At 41.8% G+C, this 25,089-nt stretch overlaps 2 protein-coding genes across 2 annotated transcripts in view; one reads left to right on the top strand and one right to left on the bottom strand.

The window, feature by feature from the left end:
• Positions 1-9,011: 9,011 nt before the first annotated feature.
• Positions 9,012-25,089, bottom strand: part of acsf2 (acyl-CoA synthetase family member 2) — a 32,473-nt gene continuing 16,395 nt past the window's right edge. Inside the window, exons 11-16 of the mRNA XM_030773592.1 lie at positions 13,977-14,084; positions 13,517-13,668; positions 13,127-13,268; positions 12,505-12,615; positions 12,345-12,413; positions 9,012-10,011 (exon numbers count right to left, since the gene is read on the bottom strand). Coding sequence (XP_030629452.1) covers positions 9,961-10,011; positions 12,345-12,413; positions 12,505-12,615; positions 13,127-13,268; positions 13,517-13,668; positions 13,977-14,084 — 633 coding nt within the window. The 3' untranslated portion in view covers positions 9,012-9,960. The remainder of the gene's footprint in view (positions 10,012-12,344; positions 12,414-12,504; positions 12,616-13,126; positions 13,269-13,516; positions 13,669-13,976; positions 14,085-25,089) is intronic.
• Positions 17,264-20,736, top strand: chad (chondroadherin). Its single transcript, XM_030773593.1, has 3 exons — positions 17,264-18,049; positions 20,137-20,300; positions 20,595-20,736. The coding sequence occupies exons 1-3, from the start codon at positions 17,264-17,266 to the stop codon at positions 20,734-20,736; spliced, it is 1,092 nt and encodes a 363-aa protein (XP_030629453.1).

Below are 25,089 nucleotides of genomic sequence, written 5' to 3'. Positions count from 1 at the left end.
TGGATCGACGGTGGCCACATAGGAAAGGTAAGCAGAGCCTTTTTCCAAAATTCTGCATAAAATTGTCGAGACCAAGAGCAGTGGATCTGCCCGGGCCAAGGCATTATCTAGCCTCTCCTCTAAAAGAATCTAAATTATAGCACAGTCCGATGCAGTATTTTGTGAGTGTGGGATTGTGTGTGTGTGTGTGACTAACTCCTCTGTGTTGTTTAAGTAGAAGCTGTTTACACTGCATGTGCTGAGGGACCGGTGTATGGGAGAAGGTGTTTGTTTTTTGTTTGGGTGCGCTTCCAGTAGAAGCTTGGTAGCTTCCCGAAGGGCTCTGGCTTGGTGTATACCGGGCAGGAGCAGATAGGGGGGCTATCCGCTGGAAGTGGACTCCCACCCGGGGCTGTCTGGGAGGTGACGTATTGCACGGTACCTGCCTCCCGGGCAGACTGGGGAAACCTTGCGGTGTTAACAACCAGTCTGCTTAGGTAAGTATCCAGCCCTCTGTGAGTCCCCTTGGGGCAACGCACGCCGGAGGGTGGTCTGGGGCCAACAGACCTTAAATGGGGCCCAGTCTTCTATCGGTGATTAGCGCCACTTACACAACAGCACACATAAACACCATCCTGTGGATACCGCTCCCATTGTGTCGAGGAAGTGTATCAGTGGGAGGTCTGCACGGGCAGGAAAGGCGTAGATCAAATCTAGGTTAGCTAAGGGGCCTGTTTGGGACGGCAACCTAGTAGTCGCTAAGGGGCCTAAGGACGGCGACTTTGAATAACACCAGACTAGCTAAGGGGCCTGTTTAGGACGGCAGTCTGAGTAGTTATCAGAAGCTAGACTTGCTAAGGGGCCCAGTTGGGACGGCAGTCTAGCAGTCACTAAGGGGCCTACGGGACAGTGACGTTAAATAATAAAGAGAAAACGAAAAAACGATAAAAAAATTTTATTGTATATATACATATATATATATATACATATGTTATTTAGACTTGCTAAGGTGTCTACAGGACAGCGACCTTGGTAAGAGTGTAAATGTGACGGCAGTTGTATGAATGAGTGAACAGTATGAATGGCGAGTGAATCGCATATGTTGAGTAAAGTGAGAGAGTAGATATGTGTGGAGGAGAAGTGAAGAAAGGCACCAATTAGATTGGTAAACGCTGAAATTAATATAGTTGTGAGCGGTGAAGAGAGGTATCTAATAGAAAATATTCGGGTTGTTAAAACAAGAGTTGCGTTAAAAGCAGCATTTTTGGAACCGCAGAGAGGAGGACGCGGAGTGTGCGAAAGAAGTAATTGAAGTCTGGAACAGTGAAAATTTATGTGGGAAGTCATGTAATTTGTAGTACTCACAAGGTAATAGTAGTGGAGGTGTTAAAGCTGTTGGGTGCATTATCCGAGAGGTTTTTTGTTAGACATAGAAGAGTGTAAATCATTCCAGCAGGTGCCATGGGGAAACGCTAGGACCTCCCTAAACATTGCTAAGTGTGCACATCGTCATGAACAACACTTGTTTCGCTATCAGCCCCAGTCTAAAGAAATACTGAGTAATGTTAAATGCCTACGCTGTAGCAGCAAACATCCATATGCAAAGACTACATGCGAAATATCAAATAAAATTAAGTAGTAAATTTTGTGTGTGATAAAAACGCAGACTACTTCATTTTTGTTATTGCCTGTGTATTATAGACGCAATCGCCGTTTTTGACCAGTTAAATTTAAAAAGACTATGTAGAAACGTAGGGAATTAGGACACATTTTTGGTTAGAACCAACGTATAAAGATTTTAACGGTATTAAACACTGGCAAAGTGACCGGCTGATCGAACTAAAACTTTGGCAAATTACTAATTGGGTAAATTTATAAAAGGTGCAGTTTAACGTGGACTGTATATTTACGGAGGCTATGGAGTGCTAGTACGTTGCAGCCGATATTAAAAGTCTCTATAGGAACCCAGAAAATACTGTAATCTTACCGTTAAGTCTATTTTTGGGGTATAAGAGAATTAATGTATTGAAGGTCCAGAAAAGCAGTTGGTTAATCCCAGATTGTATATAACTGTAAACCCGCGTAGAGATAAGGGGAGACAGGTAACTGGGGGAATATAATAAGAACAGTAGCTGATCATAATGGTTAAGTGTTGCATTCGGGTCAGGAGAGCAATATAAGGGTGCTGTAACTGCTGGTAAAATCACTGTGTACATTAAAACTAAAGAAGGAGACGACAGGCCAGAAATATTGAAATCAACTTAAAAACGCGTGTCTGTGATATATAAAGATGCTTGAGTAACAACATGAAGAAAGCCGTGATGAACAAGAACATGCATACAACAAAAGAATTAGTTATTCAAAAACACCCACAACACAAAGCCCACATTTTAAAGTGCATGAAAAAGTGGAACAAAAGAACAGTCGGAGATCGCCAGTGGCCGTTAGAGGGTACGTTTGACATTGCATGCTGTAAAGAGGTAGAAGCAAATATAACACATTATAAAGCGGGAGACACTAGTGATAAGAGGATAGGAAAAAAGCAAAAGGAAAAAGAGGTCCTTGGTTGGTTTATGCAAACAGGGACAGCTTGTAGGCAGTCAGCTAGAAGGGCTGGGGAAATGCAAAATACACATAGAGAGGTGCAGGAACAGGAAGAATGTGGGAAAATAGAAGGTAGACAAGAATTATTGTCTGAAGCAAATGTTTACACACCACCAACAGCCCCCACATGGCCTTCATCACCCCCATCTTACTCAACTGACAAGAACGCATTGAAGGCAGGACAATACATCTTACAGACAGGGCAACCCCAGGAGGAAAGAAGGATTGAAACAGAAATAGAGCTGGAACCGATAAGGGGGACTGTCAAACTTGCATGGAATCCCACAGACACCCATACAGATGCAGACGCACACACCTATACAGGCATTCCAATACGTGCAAGCACACATACACACACACGCACCCACACACACACAGGCATGCACACATACCCAAGCACACATACTCACAGAGGCACACAGACATATGCAGACTTCAAAGAGAAGCAAGAAGAGTGGGGCCACAGCTGGAAGGAGTGGAGACAGAGAGGAGCAACAGGAGGCACACACAGTGACGGAGAAAGGAAATATATGGAGGACCCACAAGAGAGGGCAGATAAGGAGGAGTTTTACAGACTAGTGGATACGCTCCCTGCAGATATGGAGAAGCCTCAAAGGTCAATACTTATCAAACAAGATGAGTTAATGGACGAGGGATACACAACTTCCACGCCAAAGCACAGGGACATGAGCTGCAGAAGGAAGACAACAGAGCCGCCTACAGGGTTGACCTCCATGGAGAGACTCGTGTCTGGAAAATTATGGATAGAGGGAACCGAAGAGGCACGAGAAAGAGGAAACAGAACTAACCAACAATATCAACATCTACTTGAAGAATTCAGCAGGGCAGAGCGGAACATTGATCGCCGTCTTCAAGAGATGACAAGATTAACAGAAACATCAGAGACTGGAATGGAGCTGAGGAGTGGGCGCAGAGTCAACACAGTACTGAGGGAACAGGTGAAGCCGGACGAGGAGGAGGAGGCGGAGGAGATCAAGATCCAGGTACCACTGATTGTGAAAAGAGACAGAGAGCAATACGTGCCGTGGTCATTTATGGACATGCAAACCCTGGCCAGTGTAACCGGGGTGTTCCTCTTTCTGCACCTCCGTTAAATTAACCTCTATAATCTGCGTTGTGTTCCATTGGTCTGCTTAACTTGATAGTAGTGTAAGGATCACACCGATGATTCCAATTGTCGGTTTTATTAGAGGAGAAATACCGTCTGCACAAATTAACACAAAACGGAAAGAAATGTTTAACATGCAGCCCTCACACGCACACACACAGGACATCAGCAACCTCTCCTCAGTTCAACAACCGCAGACTGAAAATTAACTACATAATAATGAATGAACACTGAGCACAACATACCTGCACAAATTAACACAAAACGGAAAGAAATGTTTAACATGCAGCCCTCACACGCACACACACAGGACATCAGCAACCTGTTAGCAAAAGAAAGCATACAAGAAACCTCCTAGCACCGTATGGAACACGTGTCTTTCACAAATTGCGTAAAATATGAAATTACAGTATTTGGATCTGAGTAATAAAATGTTTGCATGTTCATTAACTTTACATACACAATTATGGCTGCATTGCGTAACACTTGTCTCGTTTTTTTATCACCAAAAATATACTTTTATAATCTAACGGGTATAACTTGCGTACCTCTCCTCAGTTCAACAACCGCAGACTGAGAGCGACGCAATAATGACGACAACGAACTACAATCTCTTAAAGAAACAGTGCAGGTGAAACAGCTCAGTATTGAAATCAGACACATTACATAGATACATTATATACAAACATAAAATAAGACAATAGCAACCATATCAGGATTTGGTGAAGTTCATAAAAAAAATAAATGTACACTTTTTAACCTGGTTACACCAGCAAACTGCCTCCGTTGACTGAAGGGGCCAATAAGTGGATCGTGGCCTTAGAGGAGTTCACAGGAGGAGTGAGGCTGGCACTGGGTGATATCAAAGCTTTAGTAATGCACACGGCAGGAAAACAAATAGCCCATGAGATTTTCGACGAAGCAGAACTACCACAATTGGCCGTTAGCAATATTGCAGATCATGTGGGGTTTAATGGTCATAGAAGGGAGATTTGGGCTGCAGTGAGAAAACAATATCCAGAAAAGATGGACCCTTCAAAACTAGAGGGGGAAACATTAAAAGATGATGAGTGCCCATTGAAATTTCTGCATGCCTTTCAACGAAAGTGGAGGGAAGAGACGGGAAGTCCGTGGAATGCTAATGCTACCACTGCAAGTTTATTTAAAATGATGGTTAAAAAGAGCATGCCACCAGAGGTACAGCAGAAATTAGATAATGTGGTGGGGCTGCTGATAATGGATTGGGCAATGTTTTCTGAACATATAGTCCATCACGTGGAACAACACGGAAAGGAGCAGCGGAAGCAGGAAGAGGAGTCCAAGCGGCTGCAACTCAGTTGCAAGTAGGACAGCTCACAAAGAATACAGAAGGCAAGGAGGAGGACGGTCATTGTGTTTTCTGTAAAAGGCAGGCCATGTCATGGCTGAAGTGACCTCATTTGGTCAAGCCCCTGACAGAATGAGGTTCCCCTATCACACAAACAACAGCTTGGATATCACACCACCGGAAACAGAACCATATCACTGTGCTTCGAATGTGCTAGTAACCTCTCCAAAGTGATGGCCCTCTACGGTGCGCCATCAAAGCACCTGGGTTGAAGAAGATGACAAGAAGCTTCCAATATATACCTAACTGAATATGTTTGATTATTGTTGTGTATGAGGCAGGTCCCAACGATTGTATTAAGTGCATATCTCATCTAATAGTCAAAACACTAGTCCTTATAACACTGGAATATTGTATAACCAACTACTGAACCAATATGATGTTATGCGTTTTTCTGAAAACTGCTGTATCAGATGTTTATGAAATGACTGCTGAATAGGGAAAGAAACACAGAGTGGCTTTTACCCACTCCCAGTCAAAAGGGAGGGGATGTTTTCCACACCATGTTTACTTCTGCTGATCTGAAATCCTCCAAGTGATAGTCATCGTCTTGATGATCACTGAAGTTCTGATGTGACAGCAATTTGCTGCCCGAACGGGACGGTTATGGTCAACAGAATAAGGGACAGTTCCTTTGTATATACTTTATATTAGGTATTATAACCATTTACTGAAACTGCTTTGCAAGGCTAACGTATGGTCACTTGAATGGATTTAAATGAGTGGCACGAAATGTGTAATGAGAGCAGAACCAGTAAAGTGGGATGGCCTTGCATTGCTGCAATATAACTATTAGTCGAACATCCGTATGGTGTGTGACTTATAAGTCACAAAGGGGGGAATGTTGGAGAAATATTACTCTCCTTTAAGATAACCACTGTAGTAACCATGATAAACAATGTAACAATAATGTATTCATTATTATAGGGGTGAATCAATGTAATCGTTTATATTAACAGCTATAACTATACAATCCTTTGTATTGTAAGAAACATCAAGTTCTCTTTGTTCAGAAAGAAGAGACCTGTGTGGCCCTTTAGGGGACAGCATGTGAGATAAGGTCGGCGCCTCTGCCAGAGTGTTGTGGTCAGTCATAATATATGGGGAAAGAACGGCGCCTCGGCCAGAGTGTTGTGGTCAGTTATAATATATGGAGAAGGTGAAATATTCCAGGTTTGTGATATATCTTACTCCACCACTTAGCAGGGCAGTAAATATCGGTGACGACGTATGGTAAACGTAAAGGAACTAAACAATAATAAAGTAACATAAACCAGCGATGAGAGGGGTCTGTGAAGATGGGCTGGCGGCGCCCCACATACAAAGAGACAAAGTAATGTGTATCTTTTTTTTGAGAAAACGTGTATAAAAACCGCCGCTTTGTGAGAAGGCGTCAGTCACTCCCCGGGACCTGACTCAGTTTGTTGTATGCCTTTTGAACTATACAATATACTTACACTGCATCCGACTCAATGTTAGACTCAGTCTCATTTGGCCCAGGCTGAGAATTTCACCCACCCTTGACAATACTGTGCCATCTCTTCTACATTTCTGTATGCGAAACTAAAGTTAAAAACTCAGATTCCTCTCCGATTCCATAACGGAGCCGTAATTTAGCAACTGAATTAGCATATGTTCAATGACACAATCTCCTAAGTATGGTGACCGCAAAGCCAGAGGACCCTCCCGTGTCCTTCAAATGCTCTATTTTGGAAAATTTCGGTTTTCCAGAGAACCACAGTAGCAATGGGCAAAGACAAGCGGATAAAATGAAGGCAGCGTGCCGGTATTACACCGAATTCTGTGACCATCGAAATCTGTGACCCTAGTGGGCGCTGTTGCTAGTGGGCAGCTTCAAATCGCTCGCACAGACAAGTTCGTTACGCAAACAGCGTAACAGCGTAAGCTCAGACTGTAAACAAATAAAGGTGAATGCAGTGCGGAGTTTTTTGTTTACAAATGCTGGTTTATCACATCATGAAGTCTGGAAGCCATGAGATGCTGTGGATTTATATTTAATTCCGTTTTCTCGTGATAACGTGTTATTTTCCTTTGTTTCCTCCGACATCTCGAGATGTCGACTTATTGATGTCATTATCACGAAATGACGAAACTAAATAAACAATTCACCGTTTTCCGGAGATATTGCATTAATTATGTCATTATAACGGGAAAACAAAGTTTCGTTATTTTGATAATGACTTAAATACTCGAGATCTCGAGTAAACACAGAAGAATAACGCGTTATCACGAGAAAACGGAATTAAATATAAATCCACAGCATCTCATGGCTTCCAGACTTCATGATGTGATAAACCAGCATTTGTAAACAAAAAACTCCGCACTGCATTCACCTTTATTTGTTTACAGTCTGAGCTTACGCTGTTACGCTGTTTGCGTAACGAACTTGTCTGTGCGAGCGATTTGAAGCTGCCCACTAGCAACAGCGCCCACTAGGGTCACAGATTTCGATGGTCACAGAATTCGGTGTAATACCGGCATTGTTCAACCTGAAATCGGTTATGTTGCTGGCAGTACGTCGAACATGATATCATCTGAGACGGCATCATCCAAATGCTCATATCGAATATGATTACTTATTTGAGACGGCATCATTCAAATTTGAATATCACCGGTACAAGGAAAAAACAGTGGACAGCAATCTGGAAATTATGGCCACTTTGCCATTGTTTACAAGTTTGTGCAAGTTTATAAGTTTAGAAAGAAAATTCATATTAAATGAAAGCAAATTTCATGTTTTGCATGTTTTTTTCACTGTACCGAAACCGTACCGAACCATACATTTAACAGCAGTTGTCTCTGATTTACTCACAGAAGTCATGAAGAGAAGGCCAAAGGTGAAATCAGAGCAAGAGAGAGGTGGAGTAGGAGAAAGAAAGAAAAAAGGAGAGCAGGGTAGAGGGAGGATTACACAAGAGTTTCGATTAACAACATTTATGTTCATTGTGCTCATTCTTCGTTATGTTTAAATTCATTATTCATTCTTTTTACACAAATAATTTATATTTTTATGTTTATTTGTAACAAAGATTAAGATGGCAAGCTGAACTGCATTGTGTCTGTACTCAACAAGTAAAATAAATATAACTCTATTCTTCTTCCATTCTGCTACCTCTCCTTTCCTGTCATGTGACGATATGTCCTGCTGTGTGATGTTACGTCCTGCTGTGTGACATTATGTCCTGTCGAATGACGTTATGTCCTGCTGTGTGACACCAGTAGTATAGGACATAACAGTGCTGAGCCCAAAATGTGGCAACCAAAGAAAGGAGTCATGAAATAATTATAAATTTATTGATTATGTGAAACATATGTGATGATATGTTGAACAGGGTGTCTATTTTCACAAGGGATATGATCTGTCCTTAAAATTTAATTAACATTTAAATGTTTTTTAATCTAATTTGTTGTCACATTGCAGGACGATGTATGTGAGGTGTTGTCAGGAAAAACTTGATAAAAAAACAGTGAAATACAGGGAAGTTTTGAGGATAAACTTATATTTTCTGAAAACTAACAGTTCATAGCATACTAGTATATGATCCCTGTCACAGTGCTAAACACAACACACTCAATGGAGGAGGCCAACCGTCAAAGCCCCTGGCCATATGGTGATGACCCTGCACACTGTGTCTGAACACCATGTTTACAGCAAGTTCAGCCCTTTGTTGACTCAAAACTAGCCTAACCACAGCTCCCCATTCACACAGCAAAAATATAACGTGCAGAGCTTAAGGAATGAAGCTAGAGCCAGATATTTGTGAATACCAGATGTGAGTTGAGGATGGTAAAAGTACAGTCGAAAATCACACCACAGGAGTAACAGTCTGTGCTGTCAGAAAAGTGGAGGATAAGCTGACCTTGTAATCAGATCGATGAAAAGAGGACACATCTGTTTTAATATTGTTTTTAATAGACCCAGTTAAGTATATTCTCAGGATATTATTACAAAGGGATTAAAAAGAGGCTCACATTGAAATGATCACACGTAGTCTTTGAAAAATCATGATAAATGACAGCATATCATTGGTACAGAGGCCATTCTAACTGCGGTTATAAGGCAGTATGATCAGGCACAATTTCTTTGGTCCCTATTTGACATAACTTATTAAGCTCCTTTGTAAAGTGAAACAGTTACACTGCGTCTGCCACAGGGCATAACAGAGTTATTACCACATTTGACAGTAATATCAGTTCTAAACAAGCTAACTTAAAGTGACATGCACTTCACAGTTACTATAAAAGGCAATCTTTGCTTCATTCTCTCTTTGAAAGCAGAGGAAAAATGTGGAAGTGGGCTTCAGGTGCACTCTCATGCACCGCAAGATTCAGAAATGTTTTAGAGGCAGCTGCAACCACTATTTTTTTATTTTAAAACTATTTAATGACTTGTAGTGTCACCCCTTGTTTTGACTGGCACTGACCATCCCTAGCAAGTTAGCAAACTTTGAACAAATCCTGACCCCATATAGTCCCGTTGATTACAGATAAGGATATTAATGCCAGCTGTTTGGAACTCAGTGACAGGCTGCAGGAAGTGCTCATGTTTACAGCACTGTATATTTATATGGAAAATTTGACATCAGAGCTGAGTGTTTCTGCTCACAATATTACCTCTGTGTTTCCCTGTTGCTAGAACTAAAGAGAAAGTTTATGAAATACATTGACATATGAAAAAAAAAAACAGTAATAATGACAGTTCCCTTTTCAGACAGTCAGATAATGAAATTTTAAGGCTGTTGTAAGTAAAAAATACTTTGGAAATCTGGCCTTAGATTTTCAGTTTAATGAATAAACTTTTGCTGCTTCAGCAGAACACTGGAATTCTTCTTTCATGTTCTTATAGTCCCAGTTGTTTTTCTGTTTCTGCTCGTAACTTGTTCTTCTGTATCTGAAAGAGGAGACCAGAATGAATGTGCTGTTCATAAACATAATCAGCTCAAACAAACCAGAACAATAAACAGTCAAACTCTTTCGTCTTTAGCTACAACAGTCAACTTCTGCTCTCTGAAACCACTTTTCTGAATTTTGTGCAGACTAGCAAATTGCTTAAATATCTCCTGTCTAGAAATTCATGTGATTAGGTCTAAGAAAACAGAACTTTCACATTTTTATCATTTTTTCCTTCATCTGTCCAGAGAGTCAGACAAAAGTGTGGTGGCCAAAGTCAGTCTGTACTTCTCAAATGTACTCTAGAAATCTAAGTAAGCAGGAAGACATCACTCCCATGATCCTCTTGTGATATGCTGGAGTGGGCATGTTTGCCCTAAAGTGGTGAGCCATACAGTATAAAAGACATTGACTGAGGCTGAAGCAAGGTTAATCAAAAACATGTTTTCTGTTACTAAATTACAACTGAGAAATTCAGCTTCACTGCTCATTTGGTTATGCAAAGCACACTGATTTTCCCCCTTGAAACTTGTGAATTTTTTCTCCCAATTTGCAATGTCCAAATTCTTATGATCTTTAAGTCTTCTCCTGACTAGGCAGCCACCTCTGACCAGGTGAGTGGGGCTAACACTGGAGCTGTAACAGTTCTAAATGTTGCTACATGATTAATTGTATCAGAGATAATTGCGAATAACAATATAATTGTGTCTTTGGGTCAAATTTTAAAAACATTTATATATTTATTTTCAGACAAATTAAACTTTTGAATGAATCCCAGGATACATCTTTTGGTTAGTGCACAGCCTATGAAGTAAACCATGCCTCTTTATCACAATACATTGCATTTTTGCAGGCTGATAGTTTAATCCCTCTATCCTTCTACTCCCCAAATGACTGATTCTCCAATCGTAGTTTAGCTGAACTCAGTTGGGCTTGCAGACTCCCCACATTTTGACAGGACCAACGGGGCAGTGTCAAGCGATTTCTTTTTACCAACACTAAATGAAAACTCCAGTGAAAACCAAACGTGTATCAGTTACAAAGGTACAACACCGCTTCTCATGAAATTTTTACCATTCAAAAGCCAATTTGACCTCGCAACTGTCGTGGCCCCCATGTGCTATCAGAAATATCGTAATTATAATTTCCGAGCACATGAATGGTCAAACAAAGTCGTAATTACTAGTGGGAAACTCGAATTTTTCTATGATACCCGAGTTGCCGAGTTGTGATTTATAGAGGTTAGATGGTACTAACAAACATAACGCAAGGGATCAATAGATGGTAAGAATCAATTTATATACTATCGTGTTGTAAGTTAAATGTGTATGTATGACAATGCTTCGTTAAGGTTCGTTTCATAAACAGAAAGTTAAATTGAGGTGAACGTGATTCCTGAACCTCCGTCCGCGGTTATGTTCTTGAATAAACATAATTAATTAATCGTGCTAATTTTATCTTAAGCCTAAATGATACATCTGATGTTCATCCTCTCCTCTTCAATCTGTTTCTGTTGCCAAAGATCTCTGTTGCTTTGTTCTATTTTATTTCTTGAAGAAAACATCAACCATAAAAAACAATGTTTTTGACAGATCATCCATTTTTTAAAGCTGCTACCTTATTTGTGCTAGATTTCCGGCCACGAAATTACCAATTACCATTTCCGAACTCAGCAGTAGGATCTTACGACAAGCACTTGAAGGCAGCATGTAAATCAATGCGGGCAGGGTGTCCTCTGATGGGATAGCTACTATTTTAGCACTACAGGGTGCAGGCAGGCTTTTGAAACATGTTTGATGGATGTAAACAAAAGCGTGACCATGCTTTGACCATTTCATTAAAAAAAAACCCAAAGAAACCACAATCATGTAAAAAAAATCAGTGTTAGGCAATTATGAAATAATTGTTACAGGCCTAGCTAACACACACTTCCTCCACCTCTGATCAGGTGAGTGGGGCTAACACGGCCTTCCTCCAATTTGTATGGACCCACCACAGCCTGCAAATATACAGGCACCTGATCATCACTGAACACCAATGACCATTGTTGAGCATAACTGGGAATCACTGAGCACCACTCAACACTTCTAGATATTTCTAACCGTCACTGAACACCGCTGAACCCTGATGAGCCATGAGACACAGAGGAACTCTGGTTGACACATCCACCACATCCACCCAAGGTTAACCCAGCCCATGGCATTCGTCCTGGACATCTGATCACATACAGCAATCTTGCCACAGCTTTAGTTCCAAACTCTGAAAACAATCCTGCACACACTGAACACACCTCTGCACTTGTGAGTAGAGTTGTTTGTAGAGCTGATGACCTACCTTGCCTGAAACAGTGAGTGGGTAACCCTGAACAAAAGTCACATAGCGAGGGATCTTAAAATGAGCAATCTGTAACACAACACAAACACATCTCAGGTATGGCTGTGCAACAGAACATCTATTAAACTGTGTAAGTGGAAATTCATATGGGCCCTCTCACCTTGCCCGTACAGTAAGTTCTGATTTCCTCTGCTCCGCATTCCTGTCCTGCTTTCAGCTTTATACAGGCACACACTTCCTCTCCCATGCGTGCATCCTTCACTCCGATCACCTGTGGGTTGAATGACAGGAAACACTGCATCTTCTCATAATAACAGCCTGCTCCAAGCTGGCCCATACCCCAACAGAAAAGAGCTCTGGGACATGGAGCTCTAGCTAAGGAAATGCTGTTAAAAATGTACTGAAGGTTCACCAGAAGATAGAGGACAGAAGATGGAACAGATGTGTAAAGCACTGGTGAAATAAGCATGTGTATGTGGTAATAGCTGTGTTTTCATTTCTTTAGAGGATTAGCCATGTACTTTGCTATAGCATGACATTGTGCTATGCACTGTACAGTTTGCTCCTGGTTGTTTGGTTCTCTGACTTTGTTGTATGGTAATCACAGCTACTCACTGGCACTTCTAACTATATTACTTACTCATCGGGATGGTCTGTTGTCTGATGTCAGCTTAGCTATGCACATTATATATGTATTCATTATGTAAGCCACCTTGAATAAAAAGCATGTGCCATAAGACTAAATGTTAATGTGAAATGCATATGCTGAGCTCCTCGGTTACTTGTGCCTCCTGGACTTTAGGGTGTGTATGCAGGAACTGCTCAATCTCAGCTGGGTAAATGTTCTCTCCTCCGCGGATAATCATGTCCTTAATTCGCCCCTCAATGCGGCAATATCCATACTGGTCCAACGTGGCAATATCTCTGCACAATAAAACCTTCTTCAGCATGTGGTGAAACCCTCTGATATTAGGTCTTATATAAGTAAATACAACAAAATTTCTACTGTTTTGGTTGTTTTAGCCAGAGATGCATTTTGTCCTGGAGGCTGAGAGAGGAGAGCAAGTGTATAAGAGTTTGAATCAATATGTTATCTGTTGAGATACATTACCATGTTTTTCATTTGCAGACATCAAAAGGTTAGTGTGTTCAGTGTAAGTTTACTCATTTACCCAGTCTTGTACCAGTGGTCTTTGGTAATGCACTCCTGGGTTTTAAGGACATCGTCCCAATACTCTAGCATTACGCAGCAGCCGCGAATCATCAGCTCGCCTTGAGTCCCAAGGGGCACAACCTCTCCAGTTGTAGGGTTCACCACCTTTGCCTACAGAACGCAATTATGTCCATGTTTTGTCATATGAGGATGCTCAGACACACATGGAAGACCAATCAGAACACAGCTGCTACAGGTGGACATACACAGAACACCAATCAGAGCACAGCTGCAACAGGCAGACGTACACAGAACACCAATCAGAACACAGCTGCTACAGGCAGTCATACATGGAAGACCAATCAGAGCACAGATGCTACAGGCAAACATACACAGACAACCAATTTGTAGATTGTAGGAAATTTGTAGTCCAATAAAGGATGGGGTGGTCAATCCTGCTCTGCTGAAGCGTAAAGTACCTCAGTATGGTTGAGTATACACCCAACAGTCTCCACTTTTCTGTCGAAGCTGTCCAATGGGAAGCCACAGAATGTCACAGGGCTGTTCTCTGTGGTGCCATAGCCAATCTGTGTCAAAACACAAACTGCCATTATTATGTATGTATTATATATCTGTTCTGTTGTGTGTGAAGTTTTTCTGAAGGCTCTCGTAGGATTGGATGAATGAGTGACCCCGTGAGTATTGTGATTGGATGAGTGAGAACCCTGTGAGTACTGTTATTGGATGAGTGATCCTGTGAGTAGTGTGACATGATGACCCTCTGAGTAGTGAGACTTCACCCATAAAGTTGTACGCCAAGGTACACAGTTGTGCATTTCAAATGTGCAATGAAAGAACAGGAGATTAAACACGATATATATATTTTATATATATATTGTCTGCTTTTTACGATTTGTTGTAAACAAAACACTGCAATTTACGCAGAGTACTTTTTGCGCCATGTCCTGCCTCCTGAATGCTCTACCCAGGCGCCACCCCCCGCCTAAACCAAATGGAGTATTTCGAGTATGGGTGAGAGCGTCTGACTCAGACTATCTGCTGCTGTGTGCTATATGTGTGAAAGGGCAACTTCGGACATAATGCGAACCTGATTGTGCAGTTATAGTCAGGAGCGCATATGTGAAAACAGCTTGTGAGTGTGTCTCTGTGAGTGTGTTGGTGTGTCTCTGTGAGTGTGCTTGTGAGTGTGTCTCTGTGAGTGTGTTCGTGAGTGTGTTCGTGAGTGTGTTGGTGTGTATGTGTCTCTGTGAGTGTATCTCTGTGAATGTGTCTCTGTGAGTGTGGTCGTGGGTGTGTCTCTGTAAGTGTGTGGCAAGGGGGTGAGGCCAGTCCTCTGAGAACAGTGAGGTATGTAGTGCACACCTGAGACCTGGCACTCGTCATGTCTCCCACCTTTCCCTCCCTCCCTCTCTCTCTTTCTCTCTCTCACTCTCTCCTTCCTCTTCAATACAGCATTATTCACAAAGTACCTGTCTGAGTCAACTGGTTGCTATTAGACTGTAAACAAACACTCAGCATAAATCATACACCAGCACCAGAGAGGACACAACCATGAAGTAAAACAATCACAACTCAACCAGTAACAAGTAGCCACTGTGATTTTTCTCAGCTGTAAGTTTTTTTCAAACATGACTCACTAAACAAGTGTCAGTGGAGTCAGTTTAAGACATGGCATAAAAAAACATGTGTCCCTGCTCATACCTGAGTGACACTTCATGCTCCACCCACACACAGGGTCAGCTGCCCAGGTTGCAATACACCTGCTATAGTCATGTAGTGATGGGGCAATGCAGTGATGTTTGGGCTTTGACTTTCCAGAATGTGTATCTGGAAAGCTAGGAAACGCTCTTTCCCAATAAAATGTTACATTTGTTGAGCAAACACTAGATTCCACCTATCCGGAGACTGGCTACTGAACTCATAAATGTACATATCTGAGTCCCGGGACCTGCATATCAGTTAGTTCTCTCTCTCACTGGCTCTCTCATAAGCCTTTCTCTCACTCTCTGTATTCTCTCTCTTTTTGGTGACAAATTGTTCAGATAAGGTACATTTCAGCTGGATTTACTCTACCAACGCTCTAATGTGCTCTGATAATTCACCTAGTCACATAAAGAATTTTATCACATTTGCTGTTTAGAACATAAGACTAAAATACTGTACAATTTTAATATGGAGAGACAATTTTGTCCTGAAGTGTGTTCTTCTCTTTTTAAAACTTTAGTTTTTCTGGGCAAAGTTGTTATTGTTGTGACTTTTCTATTGCTGTGCCAAGCATATGGCTTTGATTATGTGTTATAAAACAGGCACACAAAACTCTGACTCTCTCTCTCCAACCACTGACTGAAAAAACAATAGAATGTCCGGAATGACAAATATCCCCATGTTCACCTCAGACTGGACAGACACACCAATACCTTTGCCACTGAAGGGAAATCTTATGATGCATTGAAATTTAGGCATTTTAAATGACATTTTTAATTCTTTGCCCAACCATAAACTAATTCTGGATATACCTAAATGTTTTAAAGAAATGCATACTGCACAATGCTGGTATAAAAATAACATATTCAACAGTAAAGGGGAGCGGCACAGATAAGAACACACCTTATAAAAGCAAGTTCATAGCAGAAGAAAGTCGACTTTCTTTTCTTTTTTTTACTTTTAAACTGAGCTGATGGGCTGGAATGCATGCCTGCATTTGAAACACCTATTGACAGGGTCTGAACACTTCCAAAGAGCCAGAGAAGTGTTGTGCAGGACGAGTGTAGTGCAGGAAGAGTATACATAAAGACATACTAATACAAAGGCCTCCTTTCAGTCATTCATACTCTATAAACAAATAACCAGATAATCAGGGTCATCAACTAAGATGCAAGTTAAGATGAATGTAACTATCATTACTGTTACATTAATATTATTATAGCATACTGTATTTACATTCAATTTTAGCTATGTTGACTCTACAGTGTTCCCTTTATGCTTATTAATTTTGAAGCATCTGTTCCAAATCATGTGATGACATTAGAAACATGTCTGAATGAATACAGGGACTGAATGTTCACACCATGCAGAATAATGGCTTTACTTTTTGGAAGGAAAATCTAGAGGCTTCAGAGGCAAATCAGAGAAGAGGAGTGAGCATAAGCACGTGCCATAAGTTCAGCTATACACAAAACCAGTATTTTTCCAATATACTCAAACAATATTTTATACTCAATCCACTGTCTGAATTAAGAGCACATAGAAACCAAATGGATGTAAGATTTTACTCTGTGATTTTCCTAAGTCTTCTCTGGAGCCAGTGGAAGATTCCCTTTCATTTCCCACTGCCAGGGTTAAGTTCTCAGACTCAGACTTCCTCCCTCTGCTCACTCCACGTAACACCCTGGCTGGTCCCAAATGCAGGAAAAAACCCACCATTTTTTTCACTCTCCAGCAATACTATAAATAGTGCCGGTCTCTGTTCGCTGTAGTGCTTTTCTCACAGCCAGTGTGAAGCTTTCTGCGCTGCTCTGCTTTTCTTCAAATCACACACCCTCTCACTCTCACTCCAGCACACCTCTTCTCTTCCCTCCTGAAGTAGCTCAAACACCGTCTCCCTCTCTCTGTTGTGCTCTCTGGGGTTGCATGCACCTCGCTCTCGCACTCTGTGGGATTGTAGGCATCTGTACTGCTGTGGCTTGCATCCTGTTTTAAGAAGGGCTATTTTTGCCAAACAGGAAGGGAAGCTTAAAGAGACACAATGCTGGGGCTAAGTTTTTCATTAGCAGTGATTTGTCTGCAAGTTTTTCTCCCCACTCTGCTGGGTGCTCCCGGCCAGTGCCCCAGCCAGTGTCACTGTCATGGAGACCTGCAGCACGTCATCTGTGAAAACATTGGTCTCAAGAAGATACCCCGTGTGTCTGAGGCCACACGTCTACTCAACCTTCAGCACAACACCCTAGGCATGCTCCCCACTGGTGGATTCAGTGAGATGAAGGGTCTGATCTCACTTCACCTGCAGCACTGTCAGATTCGAGAGATTGCCAGCCAGGCTTTTAAAGGGCTGAAGAAGCTCATCTACCTCTATCTGTCTGACAACGAAATCAGCGCCATCAAGCCTGGAGCTTTCGAGGACCTAAGTGAGCTCACCTACCTTTACCTTGATGGCAACCGCATATCAAGCCTGCCGAAGGGAATCTTTTCTCCCATGATCAATCTCTTCATTCTGCAGCTCAATGACAACAAGATCCGTGAACTGCAGCACGGCACCTTTACAGGCGCCAAAGACCTCCGATGGCTGCACATGAGTGGCAACGAGCTGAGCTCCATGCAGCCGGGCTCTCTAGATGAAGTGGAGAACCTGGCTATCCTTCATCTGGAGCGCAACAAGCTAACCACCTACCCCATCATGGCTATGAGCAAACTGCGGGTGGTGGAGGAGCTCACTCTGTCGAAGAACCCGCTCAGCAGCATTCCTGACTATGCTTTCCGAAGCTTCGGGCGCTACCTGGAAAAGCTGCATCTGGACAATATGGGCCTCGAGAGGGTGAGTATGTTCACACCCTAAGGAAAGGTTGTTATGCTGATCATAGATAGAATAGGATTTATCAGTCCTTATAGGGAAACCAACAGCAACTATTCAAATGAAAGACAGAGAAAAGGTCAATACCAGATACATTATTGCGCGTGTGTTCTAAACCATCCTATAGCAGGTAGAACCATCAGGAGCGTGCTGTTCTCCTGAGTTTTGCCATTGAGCAGCACTTGTGGTGAACACTGCCAGCTTGGTTATTTGTGGTTGACTTTGTGGTACTCTGGTATTTGTAAAAAAAAAAGTTGTGCATGTGTAAAGCATTAATGGGCTTGTTGGTCTGTTATGTTAGTTTGTCCACTGTCCCTCTCTCAAGCATCACCAGGCACGGAAAAGTGTGCTGTGTCCAGGCATTTCATTATGCTATGATAAAAGTAGCCTGAGTAGTTCTGCACACATAAAGGGAACAGGTCTTTGTTTTCTTCCCCTCTCTCTCTCTCTTTCTCTCTAATAAGATCTGTATGCTATGTCCTGTCTCTGCTCTTAGGATGTTAAAAAAAACAGTCACATGTGTTTTGTGTTATGATTTGCATCTGGATCTCTAAACTGCTGACCCAGCTTCCTGAACCAGCAGACTTTTCATGGTCTTTGATCTTCACTTCCTTGCTCTCTGGTCATGGAATATTACCATGTGTATCAGCACCAGACTCTCTGCTCTCATCCTTAGTGTACTTGGCATTGAGAGCAGCTTCGGACAGAGAACAAACAGTTTGGTGGACACATAGTTCTGCCATCGTCTGTCATATGATTAATATGTGAGTTTTCATAAGCTTTGCGAGTAGGACTGTTCTGTCCCTCACTGGTACCATGACAGCCATGTGAGGTCAATAGTGAGGGCACTGTTCATAAAAAAAACAAAACTAACACTACTACAGCGACAGCCATGTGAGGTCAATAGTGAGGACACTGTTCATTACAACAACAAAACCAAGAGGCCTTACACTGTAACTTCCAAAGTACATAGTAAAATACTCATAGAGTAGACATTATATATATACACACACACACACACACATATGCAGAGAGAGAGAGAGAGTGTTTGTGTGTGTATTTAACATAAGGAGATAAACAGAAGGTATAAATACAGAGGGGAAGGAGAGCAGCAGGAAATGTGAGCAGGTAAGATGAGAAAAATCAACCCATCCATACAAAAACGGATATTTTTAGTCTGTCTATTTATTTACTGGCTCCTCTCCAAAGCCTCCAAATCAGCCTAACTATTACACAAGAGTTAGTTTCAGATGTTTTTCTCCATCAGAGGGGAAGGGCTGCGCTATGAATGGGTCAGCGAGGGTGAGTCGACAGGTAAATAGTCGACTGGTAAACAGTGACAGGGTGTTCCGTGTATTTTTAGGCTGCAGTTGCACCAGCTGAATGGACAACTAGGCCTTTTGCAGGTATTTCTGTCTGAAGAGCAGTGCAGTAGAGAAGAGGAGAGCAAAAGGAACCCTTCCATGCTGGAAGTCATCCATCTTCCATAGCCTCAAATTACCAAATCCTCCATCTCTCCACTCTTTTCCCTCCAGTGGAAATTTCCAAAGTGTTCCTTCAATAAACACATCTCTTGTGGGCTTGTGTAACACAGCCTCACACACACCCAATCTATCCCAGTCCCTGCCCCAGGTCCTCCTTCCTCCTGTACAGCGCACAAGCTTCACACCAGGATCAGTTCATCTTGCACCTTAGTGAAGTTTTTAGCAGTCTAGCAGTTGCTTAAGAAGTTTGATTGGGCAGGTTACAGAAAGGTTTACATAAGTCCTGTGAGTACAGGCATGAGAGAAAGCTTTCATGTGGCAGAAATTTCCACTGAACTAGCCTTCAACCTGTATGTACTCCAGCATGAGAGAGAGAAGTGTAGTGGGGCAGCTAAAGCACCTCTCTGTTTAAGCACAGTACATTCTGCTGGAGTTTGACCAGTTGCAAACAATGAAATGTATTTTTCACACTGATTAACCTACATTACATTAACTGTTGCTTTTCTTTCATCTCACTTTCTCCATCCAGTTCTCTAGCAGTGCTTTCATCTTATTTTCTCCATCTAGTTCTCTAGCGGTGCTTTCGAAGGTGTGACTGCTTTAAAGTCTCTGCACCTCGACAACAACAAGCTGAAGACTCTTCCCAGCAGCCTTGACTTCTCCACGCTGCGAAACTTAACTCTATCCAACAACCCCTGGAGCTGCACCTGTCAGCTGGAAAATCTTAGAAAGTAAGGACCGGCTCACGACCAGTGGCACCTTTATCTCCATAGAGGAAAAGAGACTGGGTTTGACATTAGGCTGGTGTTCATTTACATCTGTCCATGTGCCATGCGGGTTAATATGGAGAAGAGAACTGCTGGAGTGTCTGAGCTCAGGGAAGGAGGGGATTTAGCCAGTTTTCCATGTAAGACTGGAAGAGGGAGGAAGGAGTTCTTTAGCATTTGTTTACTTAAATGACTGTCTAAACACTGCAGAAGGTCAGAGTCTGAAAGTCTCTGAATCTCTGATTTGTGTTTCTTCAGGTGGATGGACTCAAGTCGCCATCGTCCAGATGCAGTTTGTGCCTCCCCTGCCAATCAAAGAGGCAAGCAAATTAGGGATAGCTCTGCCTTTGGTCGCTGCAAACAAAAAACAAAGAGAGCCAAGAAGGGAACACGTCATTGAAAAGGTAACCAGCAGTGATCTGTAACATAACGCAATGAGCACATGCCCAAGTTGAACTACATCAGCAGCTCTCAAATCAGTGTGTTCAGCTCCTCTCAGATAAATGTGTTCAGCTCCTCTCAGATCAGTGTGTTCAGCTCCTCTGAAACCACAGGTGTTCAGCTCCTCTGGGACCCTCAGCGTTCAGGTCCAGTTCAGGATGGCTGAACATCAGCTGTTCCACAGCCTGTCCTGATCTTCTGCCAAGTTTAACATGTTGACCAGATGTATGCATTTTTCAGCTAATCAGAGACATACATAGGTTGCTTAACAAAGAAGTAAACATGATTTCTGGAGCCCTCTTGTTTCATGCAAATTATGTCCACATACAAAGTCTTTTAATATGACAACCTGCATTTGCCATAAACAAATCCAAACAAATCTGACCAGCACACACTACTGGGTGACAGAGCATTCATTTTTCACCTAAAACACTATATATCCTCTTCCCAATAATTAACTCATCCTTCTCTAAACGCAGTAAACAGCCTGAGGGCTTGCCTCTTTCCATGTGCTCTATAAACATAAACAGTTCATGACAAAAATGTTGTGGTGGTGGAAAAACAAGCAGGCTCAGGAGTGGCCCTGTAGTGACGGGACCAGTGGTTTCCAGCAAGAGACCACTAGTCTTCTAGCATCTCTATAAAAACCTCCTTCACAATGTGTGCATCTAGGATTCAGCACTGCTACACAGACGCAGTTACTCAGCTAACAGAGGGTTCAGGACTTACACACTCACACACACACATAGCCCCACACATGTACAAGATTAGCATTTAAATGCAATAGTGTAATTCTCATCCTGAACACAAACTGAGCACCAAACAATGCAGACATAAGAATCAGAATCAGAATCAGAATCAGAATCAGAATCAGAATCTTTTATTCGCCAAGTAACAGGTGTACAAGGAATTTATCTTGGTGCAGGTGTCAACATAAAACAAAATTAAGAAGAAAAGTGTTAAAAAGATGCACTATAAAAACATAGAATAGATTGTAAAGTAGACTACACAGTAGACAGCAGACTAGACTATAAAGTAAAATAAAATAAATAAATAAAATAAAATAAAATATAGACTGTGAAATAGACTATACAATATACAACAGACTATATAATAGACAATGGACTAGACTATGAAATGAAATAGTCAATAGACTATGAGTAGACTGTACAATAGACATAAAAACAAGCACACTGCAGGTGTGCAAAGCAGTGAGTTATGACAAGGATGTGCAAGCAGTAATGAGTTAGCAAATAATAAATTATGGTGAGGAAATGCAAAGCAATAAGTTATATTGCATATGTTCACTGAAGAAAGTAATCAGCCACTTTACTTTCTTCCTGTAATCATCATTGTTTGAGATGAGACCAACCAGGGTGGTGTCATCTGCAAATTTAATAAGCTTAACAGAGTCACTGTGCAGTCACTGGTGTAGAGAGAATAAAGTAGGGGAGAAAGCAGAAAGCCCTGTATAGCACCAGTGCTGTGGCAGAGAGGGTCAGAAACGTGATTACCCACCCTGACATATTGTTTCCTGTTGGTCAAAAAGTTGTAGATCCACTGGCAGACAGATGGAGGGACATCAAGCTGCCATAGTTTATCCAGTAGTAGGTCGGGATTGATGGTGTTAAAATCAGAGCTAAACTCTATAAACAGCATGTGGGCATTGGTGTCAGGGCCATCCAGGTGTTGGAGGATGGAGTTCAGAGCCAGATTAATGGCATCGTCTACACACCTGTTTGTTCTATATGCAAACTGCATAGGGTCCTGAAGGGCATTCATCTTGGCTTTGAGGTGCTGAAGTAAAAGTCTCTCAAAACACTTCATGACTACAGACATTAGGGCTACTAGCCTGTAGTAATTCAGACAGGAGTTCTTCTGCTTTTATGGAACTGTTATGATGACAGAGGTCTTAAAACATGCAGATATGACAGACTTGGACAGAGACTGGTTGAAGAGGTCAGCGAGGATGGGAGAAAGCTGTTCAGAACTGATTTGTCTTTGGCAATTTTGATCGATTTGTTCAGTGCATACTTTGCCCTTTTGCATGCAACATGATCACCACTCCTGCGAGCCTCTTCCTTGGCTGTGCGCAGTTTCCTGAGCTCATTGGAAGACCAGGGTTTGTTATTGCTGTACAAATAGATAGTCTTGGATGAGATGCAAGTCTCCTCACAAAAGCTTATATAAGAGGTGACTCCATCTGCGTAGTCATCCAGTTTGTTGTTAGCAGATTTGAAGGAGTCCTAGTTGGTAGAATCTGGGCATTCCCTCAAGTCCTCTATGGTATCAGGAGACTACGTTCTGACTGATTTCACCTCAGGCTTTGTGGTTTTAAGCTTTTGCCTATATGAAAGGATGAGATGGACGAGGGAATGGTCAGAGTTTCCGAGCGGGGCATGGGAGATGGCCTGGTATGCATCTTGAATAGTGCTGTAGCAGTGGTCCAGAGTATTACCTTCTCTGGTGGGGCAGCCGATTAATTGCTTATATTTTGGTAATTCCACACTCAAGTTGGTGTGGTTGAAGTCTCCCATAGTGATGATGGGAGAATCTGATTGTTCATGTTTGACTTCTATAATCTGGTCAGCCAGGGGATCTATGTCCTCCCCACTGGCGCTTCTTGCACAAAGCAAACAGTTTGCTTACAAGATCAACTTGCATTCGGCCAATGTATCATTCATTTCAGTGTTAGTAGTCGGTTATTATTTCATCAGAACGTTTGTTGTCCAGCCCTTCCATCATTCAACATAATGTTTTGATTACTCATTTGTAGCAACCGTGTTTCCAAAGGTATAAATTCCAGAAGAAGTCTTGATCAAATTCGACTGAGAAAACCATCTGAACAAGACTAGTTCAGGCAACTTTTTCATAGTTTTTGTTTTTTAATATTTAATCTTCTCCCCTGGAGAATTAGTTCATTATAAGCGATGTCACACAAGTTGCAAGTTAGACTGCGGTTGGTCTGTAAATGTGTAGCCCGACTTTATCAACCTTCAATTGTCGACTGACAATGATCACGTTGTTGTCTGTAGTGATTAATTTATTGTAAGGGCACGGTCCAGGTAGTGCAAAAATTAGAGACAATTGTCATTGTAAATTAACTATTGTAGGGAGTGATTACAGATTTGGACGTTCTAATTGTTGGGCGACATGTCCGGTGACGGAGTAAGCTATAAACTGGACTTTATGCTTACTCAGTAGAACAACCTATCGGAATGACAAGACAGGCAGTAATTGGTTGAGAATTACAATGTGTGTAAATCAAAACTTGTGGAAGTTTAGAGTATGAGACTGCTTTGGCTGGCACTGGAGAAGTAGACTAAAGCGTTTCAGTTCCGAACTCGTCTGTCTCCGTGAAATTATCACTTATACCACATAATAAGCCCCGCCAAGCATATCAAGCTTTACACTTACATTTTAATAAATTAATTATCTACCACAACTAACAGATCATTCTATGCCATGATAGAAGCAAACACTACGACTTTTCAAGGCATTCAGTGGGCTATGAGTAGCCAAACACCTAGCCTGCCAAGTAACCTATGAGTAACACCTCCCAACCCCCTCCCAATAGAGTGCCATATTCTATTGTTAGTCTCCCGCTTTAGAATGATTTGGCCAAAACTAGTTCATACCATGAGTAGCTTACCACCGTCTATCATGAGTCTCAGCTAAATCTAATTCCACACATGTAACAGAAAATGTAGGCACAGCTTGGAAATGAATAAATATACATGTATGTTGTTTTTACAAAATATGTATGTCGCAATGGAATTTCGTAAACAAAGCTGTGTTGGGTGTGTAGGCTTTTAGAGTAAATAGCGTAGCATAAGGTGGCCGAATTTTTACCATTTATTGAAACTAAATTACAGCACGAAAAAAACCCCTTCTTTTTGGTAAATCGCCAGCTGTGTAGTTTATTTACAGTAAATACTTAAGAAAGAATGAATTATACATTATACAAGATAGATACACGAGATAGTGTATACAGTGAAAAATGTACTAAGTAAATACATAGATAACAAAGTACTTTTCGAGCTATCTAGTATCCTATGTGGCGGGATGCTGTAATCCCTTTTACACAGCTTGTTCAAGCAAGGAATGTTGTACCTCGCTGTTTTGTGTTCCCATTTCAAGCGGAGAGATATTCGACCAACAGCCTAGAACAATAGCCTAGGTGTGATCCCAACCCCCTTCTAACGATCACGTCATTAATCACTTGGTCAACTGACCAACTCAGAAGTTCCCTTCAACGTAGACCAAAAGATTGTTTGCCAGTGCCAACGAGGTGAAGAAATTTTCGGCCTAC

The sequence above is a fragment of the Chanos chanos genome, chromosome 5 (genome assembly GCF_902362185.1).
Source record: "Chanos chanos chromosome 5, fChaCha1.1, whole genome shotgun sequence".
Lineage (NCBI taxonomy): Eukaryota > Metazoa > Chordata > Actinopteri > Gonorynchiformes > Chanidae > Chanos > Chanos chanos.
This window is presented reverse-complemented; position numbering and strand designations above follow the sequence as displayed.